Source organism: Vigna unguiculata, chromosome 3 (genome assembly GCF_004118075.2).
Source record: "Vigna unguiculata cultivar IT97K-499-35 chromosome 3, ASM411807v1, whole genome shotgun sequence".
Classification (NCBI taxonomy): Eukaryota; Viridiplantae; Streptophyta; class Magnoliopsida; order Fabales; family Fabaceae; genus Vigna; species Vigna unguiculata.
This window is the reverse complement of record NC_040281.1, coordinates 22115831-22139351: the sequence shown is the minus strand read 5'-3', so window position 1 is coordinate 22139351 and position 23521 is coordinate 22115831. Positions and strand designations below refer to the sequence as shown.

Below are 23521 nucleotides of genomic sequence, written 5' to 3'. Positions count from 1 at the left end.
TTTAGTAAGAATATCACCATAAAATTTATAAAAAAATAAATTTAGTTTCAATTTGAGGAAGGACAATATTGCTTCATTTTTACAAAAATTGGGACTAAATTGAAACTAAAAACAAATATATGGACCAAATTGAGTCACTTTGACACGTGGCACAATTGTCAAGTGACACGTATCAAAAAGAAAAAAAATAAAAAAAAATAAAAAAATATTAAAACAATAAAAAAACCAGAAATTGACATGTGGCGTTGACTTTAACACCGTCTGGTCAAAGTTAACGGTGATGACCAAATTGAGTCATTTTTAAGAAAATGAGGACCAAATTGAGACAACGAAAAACGTGAGGACCAAAATGAAATTTCATGACAAATAGAGGGACCAAAAGGGTAATTTAACCTTAATTTAATTAGATGAAAGGTGATTGTATGATTGAGAACACATATAACAATATAAAATTTGAATTATTCACCAAAGATACAAGTAGTGCAACAAAAAATTAAAAAAAAAAATTACAATTTACATTATTTTACGATTTTGTTCGACGATCCTATCGATTTTGTTGTATTACAGTTATGCGTAAGATTGGACTTGTAAATACTATATAAATCGTAAAATCATACGATTTTATGATTTAAATCTCAATTTGACTATCTTGGTTGTTATTATATTTTATAAATTAGTTTTATAATCTTGTTTTATTCAAGTCTTCAAACATGTGTAACTGTTTATAAAGATTTGTTGTGATATCATTAGTATAAAACTTGTAAAAAATATTCAAGAAATTTTTAACAAAATTAATTTTATTATAAAAGTTATGGATATTAAATTATTAGAATTGTTATAATAAAATAGTTATGATTGCTAATAAATATGTCAATATAATAATATGTATTTAATTACATGAATGAAAACTAAAAAATTAAAAAAAAAAACTTTTATTGTGATCTGCTTTAGTAAGTGATCAATTGTTTTTTTCCAATTTAGGATACCACATTGTCATATTTTTTTACTTCATGAAAAGTTTAGAAAAAATTACTCCAAAAACTCATTATTATCAGCTAACTATTGATCATCAGTGACACGGTGAATTCGAGTAGTAGAATTTTGAAGCCCTATTACAGAAACATGGTGAACATAAACCATCAAGAGAAAATTTGAGACAAAGAAAATTGTATCACAATGGCATTGTCGATGAAGTTAATAATTGATTAGAATCAGTTCAAATCAAACTAAATAATAAAAGCACGATTAACAACTCTAATAAAACTTGTGATTTATAATGACTCAAACCTAACAGCCTTCCAACAAAACTTGTGATAAACATGCCTTCTGCTGATATATCTGGAAGACTGCTAATGATGGCCAACACTTTACCCTGCATCAAGAACTGCAAGGAAAAAATAACTAAAGCTCCTTAGCTAGCCACCAACATTTTATAAAATACGCATAAAAGAAGTTAAGAACGTGTTTGCACTTTAATTCTTAATCATGATAAGTTTATGATTTATTGGTTATTACCTTGACAACAAAGGTCTGAACCCCGACATACTTACTAATTTTCAACACAAACCTTCACCGGTTACCAACATCAGGTAGCCTCCAATTGATTTAATATCATTTAACTTGGTAATCTACAAAAGCAAAAATTTCAACAATACAACTGCAAGCAATTAGCACCTAGAATTTACTATGAAAACATGTTAGAAATAATTTGTTAAATAACTCAAATTAATTTCTGGTTACAACTTCTAACAACGTCTACATTCTACAAATTATCAACTCATTGAACAGAGAAACAGAAGAAAAAAAAAAAAGCAGAGTAAAACAACTCTTGGAAATTCAACAACAGAAGCACCTTCATCTTCAAATAATGGCCTTCCTCGACAGAATCCTCATATGTTTCTAGCAAATAATATTAATTATTGCATTTTTAAGCTAAGAAAAGTTTGTATAGAAACAAAAGATAAAATCTTACTTAATTTCGTTTATTTTAGCAAAACTAAATGCTAAAAATGTCAAATCTATTATTATTATTATTATGGTAGCATAGTTTGTCCTTCAATTGTTGGTTTCATATGAGAATTAAATGATTGAAATAAATATGTATGGACTATAAATAAGATTTAGATCAAATTACTATTATAAAGTCTAACAATACCTCTTTGATGTAAAAGTTAGCTTCATTATGACTACAATTTTTCACATTTTTTGTTGACTTGTCAAGAAATAATACATCTTTTTAGAGAAGAAACAATAACATTCTACCAGTGGTTGAGTACCACTAAATAACTCAACAACAAACATAAAATTAAAGGTGATAAGTGATCTAAAAAGTATATATCGAAGGAAGGTCTGACATCCCCTACTTCAGCAACTTTGCTCTTGGTTAGCACCATCTTCACCTTGTCTCTCTGCGATTGCAACATTCGACTTCATAGAATGATTGTCAGCCATACGGTGGGCGCCAATTGTTCTTACAAGACCAAGTTGTAATTTGACAAGTCCTCAAAACTTTTCTAGTACCCAATCTTCAGGAAAATCGTCCTTCGACTCCAACAGATCTTGTCCAAAATGTGGGGGAAGGATACCTACGAAAGGCACTCTGATACTTAAGTTAACACTAGTGATGTTATGTAATTTCATAGAATAATCAATGTGTAAAGAATGCATTGAATAATGTGCTATTTATATTGTTTCACTCGTGGATCCCACTAAGATGGACTTTTTGGCCCAAAATACCTTTTTAATCACTCCTAAGTCCATTCAAAGTAAGCGAATTTATCTAAAAGTCCTTGTTGATCTTCGGTTCTCAATTGTCGAATTCCTGACCAAGGTGTTAATTCGAGGGTTGATATGTATGGGGTAAACCACTTACAATTGGATACATCAGAACCTTGTAAACGACTATATAGAAGGTTATGGTCGAGTTCAGATAATACATGATCTTGATGAAGTAGGACCAGGTATGAAGAATGCATTATGCACTCTACATTGAACACATATTACGTGTTATTTATTAATGTCATTATATTTATTATGTCTTACGTATTGAAGTATCTTTTGAGACATTCCGACTCTTGTGGATCCAAAAGATCTCAATCAAGAAAGCAACATTTTGAAATAAAATAATTTGTGGAAGCACTGATCATAAAAGATCAAGGACATCTCATCCCTAAATTCATTATGAAATTTTGTTTATAGTTAAAGGATGAAACTTTTTTAAATATAAACATTTTATTACAAAATAAACATGTCGGTTTAACAATGCCTCTGGGGGATGTCTATGGGGAATGACACCTCATTGTTTCTTTTATCACTGAATTTAGGTATTCACACTCCAACTTTTTCTTCATCCACAAACCCTTTTTCATTGAACACCTTTCTTACCTCACTCTGTGCCTTCTCCATTACCTCAGGATTTCTCATCAGTTTTGACATTGCCCATTCTACTACTGTTGTTGGTGTTGTTGTCCCACCCATAAACATGTCATGAATTTGATTAACCATTAATAACTTTACAAATCAATTCTTTTTTTTACCCTACTTTTTATTTTTTTTCTCAAATTCTCTTATTGCTTATAATAACTAAATTTTCTCTCTTTTAACTTTGTGATTTTGTGTTTATTTCGGCATAAGATATTGGATGTTCGTATTAGATATTTTGAATAAAACTCTAGTTGTTGCTAAAATAGTGGGGAGGTTGTTAGTAAGCATGTCAAAAACATCCGTACCCGCGGATAAAACCCGCAACAGGTAGAAAACGGATATTAAAAATGGATACTTGTTACCCGCAGATACGGGTATTTTTTATACCCGCATGTTAACGGGGCGGGTACGGATATCATAGTATCCGTACCCGTGGATATTCGTACCTGCTAAACTTACCCCATTGACATTCTTCTCTCTCCTTTCTTTGAAATTGGACATATACATCAAACCTTATATAGACAATGACATTTATGGTATACTTGTTGTCAAATGATAAAATCAAAATAAGAATACTTGACACGTGACAATTGAGGTTTATTATTTGTTTATTTTGTTTATTTTTCATGAATCGGAGAAAGTGAGTTTGTTGATCAAAGCACTAATTAAAGAATTTTAATTGTGTTGAACGTCATTTTATATTTACTTTTACAATTATTTGGACTTGTATCAACTTGAGTTTATTTGAACTTTATTTAAAATTTAAGACAGTGATGTATTTTATTTTATTTTATTTGAATTTATGATTAAATATTTTCTTTTTAAATAATTTTGCAAATACCTGCGGGTATCCGTGGATACCCACGGATATAAAAAAAATAGCACATAACGAATACCCGACGGATATGGGTACGGGTACGAGGCAAATATTTATCCAGCGGATAGGGTACGGGGACTTACTACTCATACCCTACCCACCCCATTGACATCCTTAGTCGTTAGCTTTAAATAAGTTTTATAGTCAGTTTCCGTAATGTATGGGTAGTTGTTGAATATCAGTACGGTAATTAATATTGATTCAGTTATCCTTTTTAAAGTTAGCTATATATATATATATATTTGTATAGTACGTGAATAAAGTACAGTAGTCATTTCATTCAATATCAACATCTTTTTTCTTTATAACATTCTGGTATCAGAGCCAGGAAGGCCTAATACAGCATAGCAGCAACTAACTTTGAAAGAAATTTAGAGTGATGACAACTGAAAATACTTTTGTGCAACCTACAATTCCTAAGTTCGATGATCACTATGATCATCGGGCAATGTTAATGGAGAATTTTCTACGTTCAAAAGAATATTGGGGTTTGGTGAAAACTGGAATATCAGTTGCAGCCGTTGGAATGACACTAACTAAGGTGCAACAACGTCAACATGATGACCAGAAGCTTAAGGATTTGAAAGAGAAGAATTATCTTTTTCAGGCATTGGATCGTTCTATTCTCGAGACAATCCTCAAGAAAGATAGCGCCAAGGATATATGGGATTCTATGAAGACAAAATACCAAGGTTCAACGTGAGTTAAGCGAGCTCAATTGCAGGCATTAAGGAAGGATTTTGAAACGCTCCATATGAAGGATGGAGAAATGGTAAATGACTACTTCGCACGGACACTAACAATTGCGAACAGAATGAAGGCTAATGGTGAAAACAAAGGTGACACAGAAATCGTTGAAAAAATATTACGATCTATGACTCCAAAATTCAACTATGTGGTATGCTCAATTGAGGAAGCACAAGACACTAACAAACTGTCTATAGACGAATTGCAAAGCAGTTTGCTAGTACACGAGCAAAGGACGAGTAGCCCAGAAGAGGAACAAGCTTTGAAGGTGACATATGGGGAAACTTCTAATCTAGGAAGAGGTCGTAGTGGCTACCAAGGATGCGATCGAGGACGCAGAAGGTCAAATTTCGACAAATCCACTGTTGAGTGCTTCAATTGTCACAAACTAGGGCACTTCTAATGGGAATGTCAAAGTAAAGAAAGCAATTATACCAAGACTTCCGAAGAAAGGTTGGTCATGGCTCAGGTTGAAACTGAATCATTCCAGATTGATGATTGGTTTCTTGACTCTAGTTGCAGCAATCATATGTGCAATAAAAAAGAATATTTTGTAGATCTCAATGAAAAGTTTGCAGACAATGTAAAGTTAGGCAACAACGCAATCCTGGTGGTAAAAGGAAAAGGAAAAGGAAATGTGCAACTACAGATTAATAATCAAATACAGGTACTTACTGAAGTGTTTTATGTGCCTGATTTGAAAAATAATTTGCTAAGTGTTGGACAACTTCAAGAGAAGGGTTTAGTTGTGCTTATTCAACATAATATAGTTGTAAGGTTTATCATCCCGAAAAGGGCATTATCATGAAATCTACAATGTCTTCCAATCGAATGTTTAAAATTGCAGCATTATCTCTAGCATTTGGTATGACTTGCTTTAATACAATAATTTAAGATGTCGGTCAATTATGGCATTACCGTTATGGTCATTTGGGTTTCAATGGGCTTAATACTCTACAACAGAAAGAAATGGTAGTGGGTTTGCCGCACTTGAAAAAACCTTCAAGAGTGTGCAAGGAGTGTTTGAATGGGAAGCAACAACGAGATCCATTTCCCAAGAGGAGTGCTTGGAAAGCTGAATTGCCATTACAACCGGTTCACTCTGATCTATGTGGTCCTATTAACATAATTTCCAACAACAATAAGAGGTACTTTATTTCTTTCATTGATGATTGTACTAGAAAGACCTGAATCTATTTGTTACATGAAAAATCAGAAGCATTCAAGTTCTTTAAAGAATTTAAAGCCACATTTGAACGCGAAGTGAGTTTGCAAATTAAAGGTCTTCGAACATATCGTGGAGGTGAATTCACCTCATCAGAATTGTCAAGTTTTTGTGTTGAAAATGGGATAAGAAGACAACTTACGACTCCGTATTCACCTCAGCAAAATGGTGCTGCTGAGTGAAAGAATCGTACCATTATGAATATGGTTCGAAGCATGATGATCGCAAAATGTATTTCAAAGAGATTTTTGCCATAAGCGGTTTCATGTTCTTAATAGAAGTCCAACACTACCAATTCAGAACAAGACACCAGAGGAAGCTTGGAGTGGCAAAAAGCCTTCTGTAGCGTACTTTAAAGTCTTTGGATGTGTAGCTCACATCCATGTGGGACATAATTTGCGAACTAAATTGGATTCACGTAGTGTCGCATGTGTTTTATTTGGAGTCAGTGAAGAATAAAGGCATATCGACTCTATAATCCCACTGATAGAAAAATAATTATAAGTCGAGATGTTGTCTTTGACGAGGATGAATGCTAGAATTGGGACGATGAATTCACAAATTCAATTCGATCAGAATTAGATTGGAATGACAACAAAAGTGATGTTGAAAGGGATAAAGATCCAGAGGAAGAAATAGAAGATGAAGTGACCCAACAAGATGATGCTCGTGAACAACACCAAGTTCCAAGTAGGCAACACACTCAACCTTTTTGGATGCAAGATTATGTCACTGGTGAAGGGTTGTCTGATGATGATTATGAATCACATTTGACTCTTAGCAATGACAATGATCCTGTCCACTATGATGAAGCCGCAAAGAATCCAATTTGGAGAAAAGCCATGCAAGAAGAAATTGATGCTATAGAAAGAAATGATACGTGGTATTTAACTGAACTTCCCGCAGGTGCTAAAAAGATTGGGGTTAAACGTTTGGTGGGTAGATATACTCAAGAATATGGAGTTGATTACAAGGAGGTATTTGCTCCTATGGCTCGGATGGAAACCATCTGATTGGTCATTGCTATAGCTGCCCACCATGGATGGCCCATGTACTAGATGGATATTAAATCTGCCTTCTTGCATGGAGAATTAACAAAAGATGTTTTTGTTGACCAACCACAAGGATTCGAAAACGTGGGGGAAGAAGAAAAAGTCTATAAGCTGAATCGTGCTTTATATGGCTTAAAACAGGCCCCTCTGACTTGGTACAATCGCATTAAAAGCTATTTTCAAAGTTGTGGATTTAAAAAATGTGAGCATGAACCCACTTTATTCACTAAGGTGGAGGAGAACAATATTATAGTGGTAAGTTTGTATGTGGATGATTTGATTTACACAAGGAATGACGTCGAGTTGATGATGAAGTTCAAGAAATCAATGCAATCAGAATTTGCTATGACAGACATGGGAAAAATGAAATTCTTTCTCGGCCTTGAAGCAATACAAAAAGATGATGGTATTTTTTTGTGTCAAAAGAAGTATGTGATAGATCTTCTACGGAGATTTGGAATGAGCAATTCAAACTGTGCGCATAATCCAATGGTTTCTGGAAGCAAGTTAGGCAAGGATGAAGAAGGAAAAGGAGTTGATAAAACTCTCTACCAACAGATGGTCGGTAGTTAATGTACGCAGCCGCCACACGACCCGATATCATGTATAGTGTAAGTCAAGTTAGTCGATTTATGGGACAACCAAAAGAGGTTCATCTTCATGCCACAAAGCGAATCATCCGATATCTCAAAGTAACTTTTGAACTTGGCTTGTTTTATCAACGAAATGGAAGCAAAGGTTTGATCGGTTATACGGATAGTAATTATGCCAATGACATTGAAGACAGAAAAAGCATATCAGGCTATGTATTCATGATGAGTGAGGCTGCTATCTCATGGAGTTCGAAGAAGCAACCTGTGGTGAGTCTATCGACAACCGAAGCTGAATTTAGAGCAGCAACTACTAGTTCTTGCCAAGCTGTGTGGCTCCGAAGAATACTTGAGGTAGTGAGGAGAAGTCAAACAAGCCCTACTGTTATCTACTGTGATAATAGTTCTACCATAAAGTTGTCAAAGAATCCAATTATGCATGGGAGGAGTAAACATATCGAACGTACGTTTTCATTTTCTGAGGGATCTTACAAAAAATGAAACTGTTGAGCTGCAACATTGTAATTCGCAAGAACAAATAGCCGATATCATGACCAAACCAATTAAGTTGGAAGACTTTGTTCGAATGCAGAGTAAGTTAGGAGTTATTGCAAATGTAAACTGAATATGTGTGATGATTCAGTTTAAGGGCGGAAATATTAGATATTTTTGAAGAAAACTCTAACCATTGCTAGAATAGTGGGGAGGTTGTTAGCTTTAAATAAGTTTTCTAGTCTGTTTCCGTGGATAGTTGCTAAATATCAGCAGGATAATTAATATTGAGTCAGTTATCCTTTTAAAGTTAGCTATATATATATATATATTTGTATAATACGTGAATAAAGTACGATAGTCATTTCATTCAATATGAACATCTTAACATCTTTTTTCTGTTACAGTTCGAGCATTAGTTTTTCTGAAAAAAAAGAACTCCACTTACGCCTAACTCATTCCAAGAAATTTAGTTGTAACTATTAACTTTTTCATATAAAAAACAGTTCATATAAGATTTGGTCACTAATATATTTTATGCATTAACAACTTTTTATATACTTTACTTTATCTCTTAATTTTTTTTTGAAGAATAATTCTCATAATATATATAAAACGAACCGTTTTAAAAAATTGTAACAAGAGAGGATGTTCTTTTTCTTTTCTTTTAATATGTGTTATTCTATTGAGGATTTAACTAAAATAAAAGGTACCAAAATTGAAAAGTTTTTGTGATAAAACAGGAATGTTATTCGTAGAGTGATAATAGTTTCGGATTAAACTATGAATATTAAGTCTAAAAATCTTAATGCATAGAACTTTTATTTATTCAAATCTTTTTTCTTTAGGTCACTCAATTGGGTTTTGTTGCTTAGAAATCAATATAAGTAAAAATATTGGGAATAATTGTTCATAAAGATAAATGTCTAGCCGAATAGAAATCGTATCAAAACTCAACTGAATCAGACATTCAATATAATATTCAGTACGAAACCAACCTCAACGTAAAAAGTTTATACAGATCCATTTTCTATTTATTTTTTAAATACTAGCGAAGAATTCCAATGAATATACGGATGAAAGTGTTACAAAATTGCTAATGTGAGTGGTTAAATGATGCTAGAAACATTTGTAGTAGTGGTTTATACGACATTGTAAACAATATCCTATTTTTTCATTAAAAACAAATCGATTCCATCTTTACAAATTAGGTTGATGTTATAAAAAATGAAACATTTTCTTTTTTGTTTTATGAAACTAATTCATGTAGACCTGACTTGTTTGTCTGGGAAGGAAAAAGAAAAAAAAAAGGACATCAGGCAGAAGTAGACCTAACTTAAGTCTTTTTCTAGAAGGGAATCCAAAAACGTTTAGGGACCACTATTTTTGTCCAGGTAAGAATATTTTTTATTTTCATAAACTCTAATTCTTTATATGTGGTTGAGTAAGTCATTGTGTTATAATACTAAACGAAATTATTTTTAATTAAAAATTTATGTAAATAAATAAAAGTTAACGTTAGTTAATTATTTAGTATTTTTTTGTCAGATTTGCGATGTTGTGTGCGTGATTCTAAAATTATAGAGATTAATTTGTTTGCATCAAATACTTAATATTCAGAAACATATATAATATTTTAATAATATATATAAATTAAATATTATTGGAGAAAATATACATACACATAGTGAAAATTACTCTACAAATTCCATATGAACTCTTTTGTCTATCATAGAAAATGATTGTGTGCGGCTTCTTAGTTGTCTTCGTAAAGTGTCTCTAAATTCCCTATATCAAATATATAAAATATATAATGTAATGTTCAAGGAAAAATCAATTATACAAAAATACATAAATACTTACTGCAGAAACGGGTCAACTATGGTGCAGTTAGTTAACACATGACAACGTGCTTGCAACTTTTCCTTTGTCGATAGAGTGAAATAAGTAAAAGACACAACTGGTTTTCCAACTTGTGGGAATAATGTACTTACATTAGATGGAACAATATGAGGTCATCATTAACAGGACACAGTCGATTAAATACAGTCTCAATTCCATCTAAATATCTAGAAAAGTTAAAGCCTCTTCAGCCATGTATCTCTGACAATATCTGCTGAAGAGACTATTATCTGTGAAGTTTTACCAATTCTCACATGCATCAAGGGTCCAAATTTGTTGGTTAGGTTTCTCAGAGTTTGATGAGGAAGTGCCCCTACAAATTGATCAATGTGCCAAGAAGAGGTAACTTCTATGGTCCTGGTGGCAAGTTTTTGAGGGACTTGTAAGGATTTGAAATGTTGTTAATGATGAACAATGCAAGGAGTATGCAAGCAAAGATGAAGAGGAGAGAGAATGGACTCTGAAGCTCCATGACGAGAAATGAAATGTTACACAAACATGTGTCAAATAGTAGGCTTATAAAGAAAGGAAATAATATTTTTATAACTAAATTTTGACAATTTTTTTTTCTGATATTTTCTAAATAATTTTGAAAATAAAAAAATTAAAAAAATAAAAATTAAAAAAGTCACTCTCACCAAACTTTACGAAAAAAAAAATGTCAAAAATATCATTCTTCAGTAAATAAGTGAGAAAATATTACTCTCTCTTTATAAAAAGTATGTCAAAATGTAGCTACGTCAACCTATCATTTTTCATTCTTTTATTAAAATACATGTCAAATCCACCTACCACTATCCATGATTGTGCAAGAAAATGTGATGCACGAAGGTTTTTTTTTTTTTAAATGAAAATAAGTTTCTTGACCCCTCCCTATCATAAGATAAGTGTAAAAAAAAAGAAACACGTCATCGTAACCGTAAAGAAAAACGTGTAATAAATGAAATTCATCGTTTTTTAAATGAATGTAACTTTCTCAGCCTTATATTATAAGTCTGTAAAGAAAACGCGGTGCACCATGAAATTGTAAGATTAAATTTTAAATTATGGATACTACTTGTAACGTTCCATTTAATTATTAAACGAAATTAAAAGATGCGTCACACAAAATAGTAATATGGAGTAGTCCGGGGTCCTTAACACAACCCCTACAACCTGAGCATACCACGATGCCAACGGGAAATCAGATACAAGTCTAACAAAAAGAGTAGAGTAGCAATGCATAAAGCGATACATGGGCCATAGCCCTAAAGAAATCATGAAGAAGATAAATCCAGCCCAAATGGCTAAGCAGCGAAATCTCCATTTCCTTGCTGACCACGAGAACCCCGTCCATCTGCTCCCATCAATCCAATTGATGATGATCGCAGGAAAGAACAACCACATACCACACAACCATACAACAAACAACCAACAATCTCACATTACAGTCAAATATATTTCCATCATTCAATGTCCATACAACAACCAAGCATGTTATGACTTCCAATCGATACATTACAACTCCACTCGACTCATCCGGATACGTATAACTTGATCGGATTCAGCGGATGCTCGCACTTGTGGTGAATACCTCTGCTCACCCCTGAGCTATATGTCACAAGTGTTACAATGAATCAATTTCCCTCACCACAAGGTTAGCCCTTAATGAGTTTCAGGCCTCCTGCTACTCTCACCACGGGAGTCAGTCCGCTCTAGGTGAGACTAACTGACTCCTTAGAGCGTCAGGATGCAACCTTATCTTGAATCCTTACCGAGTTATACAGATGGGGCACCACCATGGACACCCACTAACAAGGGCCATGGAATTACGTCCCGACCACTGAAGCGCGACCCCGAAAGTCTCACCTAGAGACCCCTAAGGAATTATGCACTGACACATACAAACATAATCACACAGCCAAATAATATTCACCGTGCATGTATACGTTATTTGTACCAACCTTTAAAGCCAACGCCTTTCATGTTTCAGACCCAACTTATTTCATCTCATCATAAACCATCCATGTGCCAAGGATTTCCAAATCATATCGTTATCATGCCTCTTTCATACCAACCATTTCATTACAATCTCATGTGAAACTCATGCCAACCCATTATTCATAACTCATGACTTGCATCACTCAATCATGCTCATTCATATCAAACCTTTATCACAATACTCAAAACCAAGCAAGCATTATCCATACAAAGCCAAGAAAACAATCTCATATTACACTGTCTCGCCCAGCACCTCGCTTAGGCTGGAGGGTCTCGCTCAAGCGAGAAGTTCTCGCCCAGGCGAGCCCCCTTCGCCTAGGCGAGGGCTCGAAAAAGACAGCAGGAGCACCCGTGGGATCTCGCTTAGGCGAGACCCCTCTCGCCTGGGCGAGATGCTCGCTCGCTCAAAAAGCCGAGCTGGTCGCCTAGGCGACCTTTCGCGCAAAAGTCCTGGGCGAGCTCCCTGTTCATCTCGCCTAGGCAAGACTGGCTCGCTTGGGCGAGATTAACAGGTCTCGCCACTATTCTCCTGTAACAGTCACCTGTTCGCACTCAAAAGGACAGTACACGACAGTTCACACATTCAACACAATCATATAGTGCATACAACATCTAATAAACTCCAACCCAGCCATAAAACAATCAGGACTCAAACTCTAACTTTCCCGTACCTGGAAAAGTCTAGCGAAGACCTCGACTGTACGACCACGAGTACGACATCTCCAAGGATGAACTACAGGCCTGAGGTGAGAGTGGAACAGAACCAGACAAATGGGGTTAACCAAGGCTCTTACAACAGATTACGAAAAGGTTACAAAAAGGGAACTAGCATGAACTCGAAGGTCACTTACAGGGAGTAACGGAACTTCCTGGCTCAACGTAACAGCGGAGGCAGAACCCTAGCAGAGGGGTTGACGGTTGCAACTCAAGGTTCTGTGAAAAGAGTGGAAAGTGAGACTTAGGACAACGTAGTAAGATTTTATATACTGGGCCAACCCTTAGGCCCACTTACAAGGGGCAACCCCTTTAATTTAAGACAGGCAGAAAAAAATTAATTTGAAAGGGGCCTTACACTACTTAACTATTTTAATTTTTTAGAATAGTTTGTTTGATGGCACGGAAGACTGTAATTTCGTAGAGCTTAATTTTAAATGGATAAAAAAAAATGAAAAGTGTATAAATAGATATAAACAATTTTTTTATTATACTATAAATTATATCTTTTTAGAATTATTTTTTCCTAATTTTTTTAGAATTATGAAGTTTGAAGTATTCCTGAAACAGATTATATAATTGAGAATGTCATGGTTGAGAGATGAAGATATATATTTAATCAAATTCTTAATCAGGTTACATATATTTGTTTCCTAGATGTTTTTTTCTTCTTCCATTTGATTTTTTTTTTTTATTTTTATGAAAGAGAGACATTGCAAATGTAAAGATTTAAGTTTATAAATATAAAATACAGGTAGGTTGGTTTTCGAGATACATAAATAAAATTATTCTTGTAAATGTTATCTTTATTATAATAAATATTTTTAGACAATAACATAGAATCCTAGCTTAAAATATAAAAGCCGCCCACTTAAAGTATAGGCAGCAGTTTTTCAAATGTGGATTAGAAAATGTGGTCATTGCTAATCGACAATAATGGATATCATATACCTACGATATACACGAGTATACACGAGTATAAGCGAATATTTATAAAAAAATAAATTAATATTTTATAATATATTAATTATAAATTTAAATAAAAGTATAATGTATAATATTTATAAATTTTAAATAATGTGTGCAAATAATTCATTTAAATAGTGTTGAATGACAATTTATAAAAAAATAAAGATTTTTTGACATTCAAAATCAATGTGTTAATGTTTTAATTATGTTTTTTTTAATTTTTTTAATTTAAATTAGAGTATAGTGGGTACAAATATCTACGAGTATATATATTATGATATCAGTACTCGTTTTGTTAGTATGCATGTATAAAAAATACTCGTTACTTACAAATATCCATTTATAATATTTATTTCTTACTCGTTACAGATTTTATCTACGAATTTTTTTTACATTCTTAAAACATATCCAAATAAAATGATTTGTGAAAACACCAATCACAAGGACATCTGATCCCTAAATTCATTATGAAATTTTGTTTACAGTTAAAGGATGAAACTTTTTCAAATATAAACATTTTATTATAAATAAACATGTCGGTTTAAATTCACCTAAAATCCAAAAGAAAAAGAAAATATATTTGTTAAAGTTTTTAGTGATTGGCAATTGTGGAAGGGTGATAGGCCATGGGAATCAAGCAAAGATCATTCGCTCTTCTAACAGTAAGGCCAAAGGACTCAGCCATGTCGAATGCTTGGTGTGTTGTTCCATTTGGCAGCTTCCAAGAAAAATGGTAAAGCAAATTGGCCAATAACAGCGTCATGTTAGGAACGGAGAATGCAGCACCAGGACAAATTCTCCTTCCAGCCCCAAAAGGAATGTATTCAAAGTGTGTGCCACTGAAATCATAACAACTCTCAACAAATCTCTCAGGCACAAATCTCTCTGCTTCATTCCAATATGTTGGGTCTCTTCCAATGGCCCAAGCATTGATAATCACCTTGCTCTTTGCAGGGATTTCATACCCATTCATCACACATGCCTCACTGTTTTCTCTTGGAACTAACAATGCCTCTGGGGGATGCAACCTCATTGTTTCTTTTATCACTGAATTTAGGTATTCACACTCTCCAACTTCTGCTTCATCCACAAACCCTTTTTCATTGAACACCTTTCTTACCTCACTCTGTGCCTTCTCCATTACCTCAGCATTTCTCATCACTTCTGACATTGCCCATTCTACTACTGCTGCTGGTGCTGCTGTCCCACCCACAAACATGTCCTGAAATTCATTAACCATTTTCTTATTTTTTTTTCTCAAATTCTCCTATTGCTTATAATAACTCAATTTTCTCTCTTTTAACTTTGTGATTTTGTGTTTATTTCAGCACAAGATATTGGATGTTCGAGCATTAATTTTTCTGAGAAAAAACTCCACGTACGCCTAACTCATTCCGACAAATTTAGTTGTAACTATTAACTTTTTCATATAAAAAAACAGTTCATATAAGATTTATGCATTAACAACTTTTTATATACTTTACTTTATCTCTTAATTTTTTTTCTTTTGAAGAATAGTTCCTCATAATATATATATAAAACGAACCGATTTAAAAAATTGTAATAAGAGAGGATGTTCGTTTTCTTTTCTTTTAATATGTCGTTATTCTATTGGAGATTTAACTAAAATAAAAGTGCAAAAAAAAATTGGTATTTTTTTGTCAATTTTATTTTGATTTTGTAAAATATTTTGTATAAAACACTTTTTACAACAAATTTTATAAAAATTATTTATAAATTTTATAATTTTGTAAGAAATAATTACTCACGAAAAAATCACCTGTCAATTAAGATTTTTAGAAAAAATAATAGATTTATTTTTTTACAAATTTCTTTAACAAATTTATAAAAAAATCCTATATAATATGAAAATATTTAGTAACAATAACAAACTAACCTCAAGGTAATAAATTGATACAGTTCAATTTTCTTTTTAAAAGAATACTAGTGAAGAATTCCAATAAATACAAAAGCTAAACGACCATGTTTAGACCAAAATCTTAAGCATAAAAAAGAAAATAAGAAAAGCAATTAAACTCCAAATTCTATTAGAGAAGTCAATAAATATACGGAAAAGTGTTAGAAAATCTCTAATGTGAGTGGTTAAATGATGCTAGAAACTTCTGCCTGTTCATATTTTTTTTCTTGTGATCCTTCACCATATTTTCTAAGATGTTGTCGTTCTCTCTCTGCGCTTTTTCAAGTTTACTTTTCATTCCTGTGAGAAAAGGAAGCACTTTGATCGAAGGGTAGAAATCAGCAATGGAAAAGCCTCCCAACAGCTGCAACATTTGCTCCATGGTTGATATGAACGATTCTTGGTCTTTGCACCTTTTGCCATTTGATGCTCTCGCAATTATCGCATTCATCACTGACTCAATTTCCTTGGTGAGGTTCACAATTGATCCTTCATGGGCACACACGTTTCTAACTAGTTTAGCCACCTCTTCTTCTCTTATGCACCTTAGTGATTGAGCATGTTTTGCATGTAGCAACTCTGAAACGCAAATCTTTTTGAGTTGTCTCCAAGTTTTTCCATAAGGAGAAAAAACTATGTCGCTGCTATCATAAACAAAGAATTTGGAAGCAATAAGATGAGGCCGGTTGGCAAAGATGGCATCATGAGTTTTCATAACCTCTTTGGCAATATCTGCTGAAGAGACTATTATGTGTGAAGTTTCACCAAGTTGCAGATGCATCAAGGGTCCAAATTTGTTGGCTAAGTTTCTCAGAGTTTGATGAGGAAGTGCCCCTACAAATTGGTGAATGTTGCCAAGAAGAGGTAGCTTCCATGGTCCTGGTGGCAGGTTTTTGAGGGACTTGTGGGGATTTGAAAGGTTTTGAGTAATGAACAATGCAAGGAATATGCAAGCAAAGATGAAGATGAGAGATAATGGACTCAGAAGCTCCATGATGAGAAATGAAATGTTGCACAAACATGTGTGAAATGGTAGGCTTATAAATAAGTGAGCAAAAAATTACTTTAGACACCATTGGAGATTCATTTTACACATCATTTTTCACTCTCTCTCATAAAAAAACATGTCAAAGTATAGGTGCATCAACCTACCATTATCCATAATCGAGTGGTAGCAAATTAATTTAATATTAATAAAAATAATTAAATTTAAATAGATAATGATTTAAAAAGATAAAACACTGAAATAATTATTTTAATTTAAAAAACAATTAAATTTAAATTAATGATCAATTAAAAGATAAAGATAAAAATATATTTATTTTAATTTAAAATGCCAGTTACTTAAAAATAAAACTAGAAAAAAATGTGTAACAAAAGATCATATATATTTATATATCAACAAACTCAAAGAACAATTTTTTTTCTATAATTATAAAATAGAAGTTAGATATAAAGCTCAAATTCATCTAATCATAATATCACCATATAATATAAAAATGTCTTCATGATCAAATAATTGTACCGACTTGAAACTATCACATACAGTGCAAAGAAAATGTGATGCACGAAGATTCCTTCTTTTTTTTAAATGAATATAAATTTCTTGACCCCTATCATAAGTGTAAAGAAAACATATGTCATCATAACTGTAAAGAAAAACGTGTACTAAATGAAATTCATCGTTTGTTAAATGAATGTAACTTTCTCAGCCCTTATATAATATAAGTCTGTAAAGAAAATGCGGTGTACCATGAAATTGGAAGATTAAATTTTTAATTGTGGATACTACTTAACTATTTTAATTGTTTTGAATAGTTTGTTTGATGGTACAGAAGACTGTAGTTTCGTAGAGCTGAATTTTAAATGGATAAAAAAATGAAAAGTGTATAAATAGATATAAACAATTTTTTTTATTGTACTATAAATTATATCCTTTTAGAATTATGTTTTCCTAATTTTTTTAGAATTATGAGGTTTGAAGTTATGTATTCCTGAAACAGATTATATAATTGAGAATGTCAGGGTTGAGAGATGAAGATATATATTTAATCAAATTCTTAATCAGGTTACATATTTTTGTTTCCTAGATTTTTTTTTTCTTCTTCCATTTGATTTTTCTTTTATAAAAGAGAGACATTGAGAATGTAAACATTTAAGTTTATAAAACACAGGTGGGTTTTTCGACATACATAAATAAAATTATTTTAGTAAATGTTATCTTTATTATAATAAATATCATTTAGACAACAACATGAAATCGTACTTAAAATATAAAAACCGCCACTTAAAATTTAGGTAGCAGTTTTTTAAACGTGGATTAGAATGTACGGTCATTGGTAACAGACAATAATTGTCAGTGTGACAAGAATTTTAAAATTATTGTTTAAATTTTTGTCCACCTTCGTTTCTGTTTGTAGAGAAACTATATAAGTGTTGTCCTTAGCTTTAAGTCACATTGATTAAATTGTTATTTGAAGCGAATTATTATTATTATTGAATAACATTATTGAATGGTTTGGTTAAAATTTTACCATCCAGGGTGGTGAGGTACACTCTATACCCAGTTAAGGCCTTTGCAAGAGAAATCCTGTGTGACAACATAGTTAAGATCTCTTCAAGGGAAGGTGATCTTTGTTCCCTTCTTCCAACTAGGCTTGAAATTATAGTAAAGATTTTTTTCACAGGCATGGCTTTGCTGCATTATAATGTTAAAATAGTTGCATCTTATTTCACAATCAAGAAGGGGAAAAAACTTCTTTAATCAATCAATAAGGTATATGGATGATGCATAATTAAAATACTTAATCAATCACCAAGAAATAGACTTTGATATGAAAGAAAATCACAAGACACATATTCTTTAAGAATCTACATTCAATTTCTAGCAACCTTAGCTAGAATTTCACTAAAATGTCAAGAGTTAGAATTACAAGATTCACCTATATGAAGCTTACACTCTAGATATACAAGAATTTGAAATATACTCCAAGATTTATAAACAAAGGTAATTGCTATACACAGTTACCCTATCCTATGACCAACAAGGTGAGAACAATACAAATGAATGATTATATAGAAACTACAAAGGAAAGAATTCACTTGATTTATGAACATATTACAATTTCACCTATAGTCAAGAGAAAAGCCCTTCAATCTTTTATCTTTTTGAGTAAAAAGTTTTCTGAAAAGATAAAATGCTCAAAGCTCTCTCACACACGTTCTGTTGATCTTAGGATATCAAAGTGTTGTTATGAAATGAGAGAAGATGCAAGATTTAAAAGAAAAGCAAGTAGCTATCAATATTAATCGATTATATTAATGACTTAATCGATTAATGTTGATCTACTTAATACACCTCATATATCACTTGGACGTCATCAAAAGCAGCTAATACAATCTTCTTCTTAACATAGTAGCATATAAGAGAAAGAAAGAGTTAATAATCAGATTAAATGACAATGAAGTTTAACAGGAAACTATCACAACAAAAAAAGGGATCTGAAAGTAAGTTACGATCAAATACATAACCAAGCTTAAAGGTCAATCAAGGATATTCCTACCAAGTCTTACAAGTATATTCCTTTATGTCAAACAAGGAGTTCTAAGGAGATTCATACCACAAAGGAAATGTTTTATAACGAGTATAACTTTTTATATCTAGGTTTCAAAGTAGAAAACTATACAAGCTCAGTTGTTACATTACAATATGTGAAGGCGTAAAGGGGTATGCTTTCAGAGCATCATAGGATCTTGAGAAAATGTCCCTAATATAATTTTTGGCCATCCTCATTGTACATGAACAAGTACTTCAAGAAGATGAAAGGAAGACCAGGAGCATGAGCCTTGACAACATAACCAAGCTTTTAAAGCAATGAATGATGGATAGATGAGTCTAACTGATAGAATCCTCCTTAAGTTAGGTTGGGCCAAAGCAAGAAGATGATGACTAGGGGTGGTGATGAGTTCACATAAGCTAGGTGATGGAGGTATAATGCTCTTGGTTTGGTGGTTAATGGGGTCGAATGAAGGTGGTTGATGGTGCTCTTAGAGAGGTTGGGCCAACTCTAGAGAAGGGAGGCTAGAGGGACCTCATGGGATGCTCTAGTAATGACTAAGAAACAAGTTTATAACACAAAATAATTTTGGTAGCATAACACTATACATCTCAAAGTGAAAATATATAAGGGGAAACACCTCTATTTACAGAAGAAGGTGTCTCAAAAGTGGACCAAAACCCTAAAATGCTATCTTGCGCTAAACCCTAAAAATCTCATCTTATTGAAGAAGAGCATGACACATGGCCTCTAATCCTATCCAATAGGAGAAGGACACATGACAAAAGCATGTGTCTCACAAAAGAGAAAACTTGGAGACCACTCTAACCAAGGGCCCAAAATTTTTTAGAAATTGTCACCTCATATATCTCCCACTTTCACTCAAAACCCTACACTACATGACCTAAATGGAAACTTGTGATTTTCCAAATTAAATTACACCTAGCTCAAAGGTCTAAAAAGGACATTCTTGTAGGCAAATGAAAACCCTTTTAGGTTTAGTTTCCAACAAAAAAAGAATCAACGTATTTGGAGGTCTGTGGAACAATTTAGGACCAAAATACTGAGCAAAGGTTAGTGCTAATGAGTTTCGCATTGCGCTAAGCACAAGTCCTACCGTTGAGTGCTAGTTGACTCGTTAAATATGGAATTGGGAACCATCTAATGGCATTGGACGATGCCTGTTGATAACCCTTGATGCTTGATGCATTGATTTCCACTCCTTTCCATCCATCTCCTTCCACTATGAAGCCCTATCCTCATGAATGCACTTGGTCATGGCTAGGGAGTTTCTCATCTCCTCCCTCTTCAAAAGGATTTGCCCTCACTAGTGTGTGATGATGTTCCCTCCATTGGTTTCTCTTTTTTCTTTCCTAGGTTCCTAGAGGGTTCTTCTTCTCTCACTTATTTCCCCTCCCTCTTGTAGTCTTTCTAACATATGAGCTTGAATGGTTAATTTTCAAACCTTTTATCAAATGTTGTTGCTATGGTTTTATGCAAATTTGTACCAAATCTTTAAGATCTTGGTAGGGCAACAACTCCACTCTATCTCTAATGTCAAGATTAAGGTGGTTCCTTCTTCATCCCTAATTCCCGCACATATCATGTAGAGTTCCATCTTTTTCCATTCTCTTCCACATTCATATTTCTTTGTTAGATCCTTTAGAGTTTGTCTATAAGCTTTCTATGGTAGTAGGAAGGTATGTGTCTTCTTCTTAAGGCACTTTTCAAGTCATTCCAATATTGAACTTGAGGGGTATTGGAGAGTATTCTTTCTCTCACTAGGGAAGTCCACCAATACATGGCATTCCCTTGGAAGCTTAGGGTGGCTAGGAAAACTTTCCTATCTTCTATTATTTGATGGCACTCAAAAAATTGTTCTACTTTTTATAGAGGACTATCCCTAGATTCCATACAAGAAGAACTTGAAGATAAACCTTACAATTAAAGAACCTATGACAAGGGCAAGGAGTAAGAGATTGGAAGATCAAATCTATTCAAGGCTCCTGATGCTACAAGAATAAAAAGGAAATTCAAAAGATATGAAGATCATGACTTGGAGCACATTTGAAGGATAGTTTTTTAGGAAAATTAGTTTATGTTTTTGGACTTTGAGTTTTTTTTTTTAGAAATTAGTTATGTTTCTATGTTTTTGGGCTTTGGGCTTTTTTTTTATAAATTAGTTTATGTTTTTATGTTTTTTGGGCTTGAGCCTTCTTGTAGGGTTCTTAGGTTTTCTTAAACTTATATGCCTATATATAGAGGTACCAAAAACTAATGGTGACACTTTTAGTCATATATTAAATTTGATTTCATTAAAGAGAGGATTCTCTTTGTTCTTGGCTTAGGCATCTGGTTCTTATCAAAGATTAACATCTTTATGACGAATTTTCCCTTGACTTATCAATTTGTTAGATTGTGGCGTCCTCCATCTCTGTCTTATTTTGCGTTCTTCTTTGATTTATTTTGGTTGTTCCTTAGGAGGATTCAAATTTAGAAACGATCATACTCTTTTCTAGATAGGATCGTATCAACTTTCATCTACCAATCTATGTATGCCTCAACATCTTTCCCATGGAAATGAGGAATGTGTCCTAATATTTGTAGGTGGTTGTTCACACTCCCTTTTATGCCTTCTAGATGGAGGAGGTTGATAGAATTGGTTGACAATCCTACTATCTTCCTCAAGGTGTGTGATTTGTGTGGGAGTTTTAGAACTCCTCCCTGAATGGTTGCTATTTCATATTTCTTCTTTGACCTTTTCTTGATTTTCATTAAGAAGTCTAAGCTTTTCTTCTAAAGAAGTAAGATATTGTTCTCTTTCAACTCTTTATTTTTCTTTCAAAAGGTTTTCTTGCTTTTCCTAAATTTTTAGTGGCTTTAGTTCTTTGGTCAAACATTTTAAACTTGGTTGGGCCTCTTCATTGGAATCACTACCAATTAGGTAAGAAGGTGTTTTAGACATTCTTAAGTTTTTGAAATATGCAATCCACAAACAAACTTGTATTTCAAAAATAAATTCCTTAAGAGATTTAAGGAGACAAAAGGATCTCAAGTTCACTTTCAAGAAAAGGAGAAGAATAGAATCACTAAGGATTACTTACTATCCAAGCCAAGTCAAAGTTACCTCAAGCCATCTTGCACCTATGATGTAGGTTCGTTTTATCTTTTTATGAAATATGCTACTTGATAGCTTAAGAAAATCTAGAGAAGATCTCTACTGGAATGATGGTTTGATCAAAGAAACAAAACAAGATAACAACACAAACACAATTGCTGAATTGAAAAGTGGAGAAAACAAGCACAAAACAAAAAGACTAGAAGATGGAAATGGTGAGTTGAAGCACGCCACTACAAGGAGGGCGAAAGGCCATCAATCCTTAGAGATGAGTGGTGTGGTGGCGCCACTTGAGTCTAGCTTAAGATAAGGCTTAGAAGTTTCACTCCCAAAGGAGGAAACTCTCACAAGGTTGAACCGCAAGAGTGTTTATCCTTCAAAATGCTCAACCCTTTTACAAGTATAGGAGCACCCCTTATATAGAAGAGTTTAGGAGCATGTACGCAAATAAAATATGCATAACGATGTCTCTACAAAATCCTAACCCTAACTTATAGAAACTAGGTCAAATTAGGTTACAAAATGAGACAAAGGAGCTAACTATGGTGTGTGCAAAGGAAATTTCGTCCAAGCTCTAAAGGAGGCCAACAAATGTGTCTTTTATGTCTTCAAAAAGGCCAAAAAGGTGTTGAAGACAAAGGAGACCAAGTGATACAAAGGTGGTACAAGGTACATGAGCTTTTTGTTTTATGAAACCGAAAAACTCTAAAAGAACAAAAGATGAACTTACTATGTTCGACAAATTGATCGTGTATAAAGATAGACCTTACCGCTAGGAGTCCTATGACATACTCTAATCTTTAAACAGATGAATGATGGAGCCAGAGATCTAAAGTACGGATGGAAAAGAGGTAGGACGAGAACAAGTTTTGTTATCCCATACTCGTCCCGAAAGGAAAAATTCATCCCACATTCTCATACTCAAACTCAACGGGTATCAAGTTTTTGTCTCATCTT

At 33.2% G+C, this 23521-nt stretch overlaps 2 protein-coding genes, 1 long non-coding RNA gene and 1 pseudogene across 3 annotated transcripts; 1 reads left to right on the top strand and 3 right to left on the bottom strand.

Moving 5' to 3' along the window:
- Positions 1–5069: 5069 nt before the first annotated feature.
- LOC114175156 lies at positions 5070–5450 on the top strand. The gene has a single exon (XM_028059925.1). It carries the CDS (start codon positions 5070–5072, stop codon positions 5448–5450), a length of 381 nt encoding a protein of 126 aa, XP_027915726.1.
- Positions 5451–11419: 5969 nt separating this feature from the next.
- Positions 11420–13222, bottom strand: LOC114176267. The gene is made up of 3 exons (XR_003602984.1): positions 13140–13222; positions 12960–13029; positions 11420–11644 (listed from the first exon to the last, which is right to left on the bottom strand). It is a non-coding gene; the product is annotated as an uncharacterized LOC114176267 (long non-coding RNA).
- Positions 13223–14407: 1185 nt separating this feature from the next.
- Positions 14408–15456, bottom strand: LOC114179070 (annotated as a pseudogene).
- Positions 15457–15983: 527 nt separating this feature from the next.
- LOC114179069 (cytochrome P450 71D11-like) lies at positions 15984–16896 on the bottom strand. Its single transcript, XM_028065274.1, has one exon. The coding sequence runs from the start codon at positions 16881–16883 to the stop codon at positions 16062–16064; it is 822 nt and encodes a 273-aa protein (XP_027921075.1). The 5' UTR covers positions 16884–16896; the 3' UTR covers positions 15984–16061.
- Between the last annotated feature and the right edge of the window lie 6625 nt (positions 16897–23521).

Excerpts from the sequence above, each read along its gene's own strand:
- LOC114175156 (XM_028059925.1), top strand. The coding sequence starts at position 5,070 with ATGGTAAATGACTACTTCGCACGGACACTAACAATTGCGAACAGAATG.
- LOC114179069 (XM_028065274.1), bottom strand. The coding sequence starts at position 16,883 with ATGGAGCTTCTGAGTCCATTATCTCTCATCTTCATCTTTGCTTGCATA.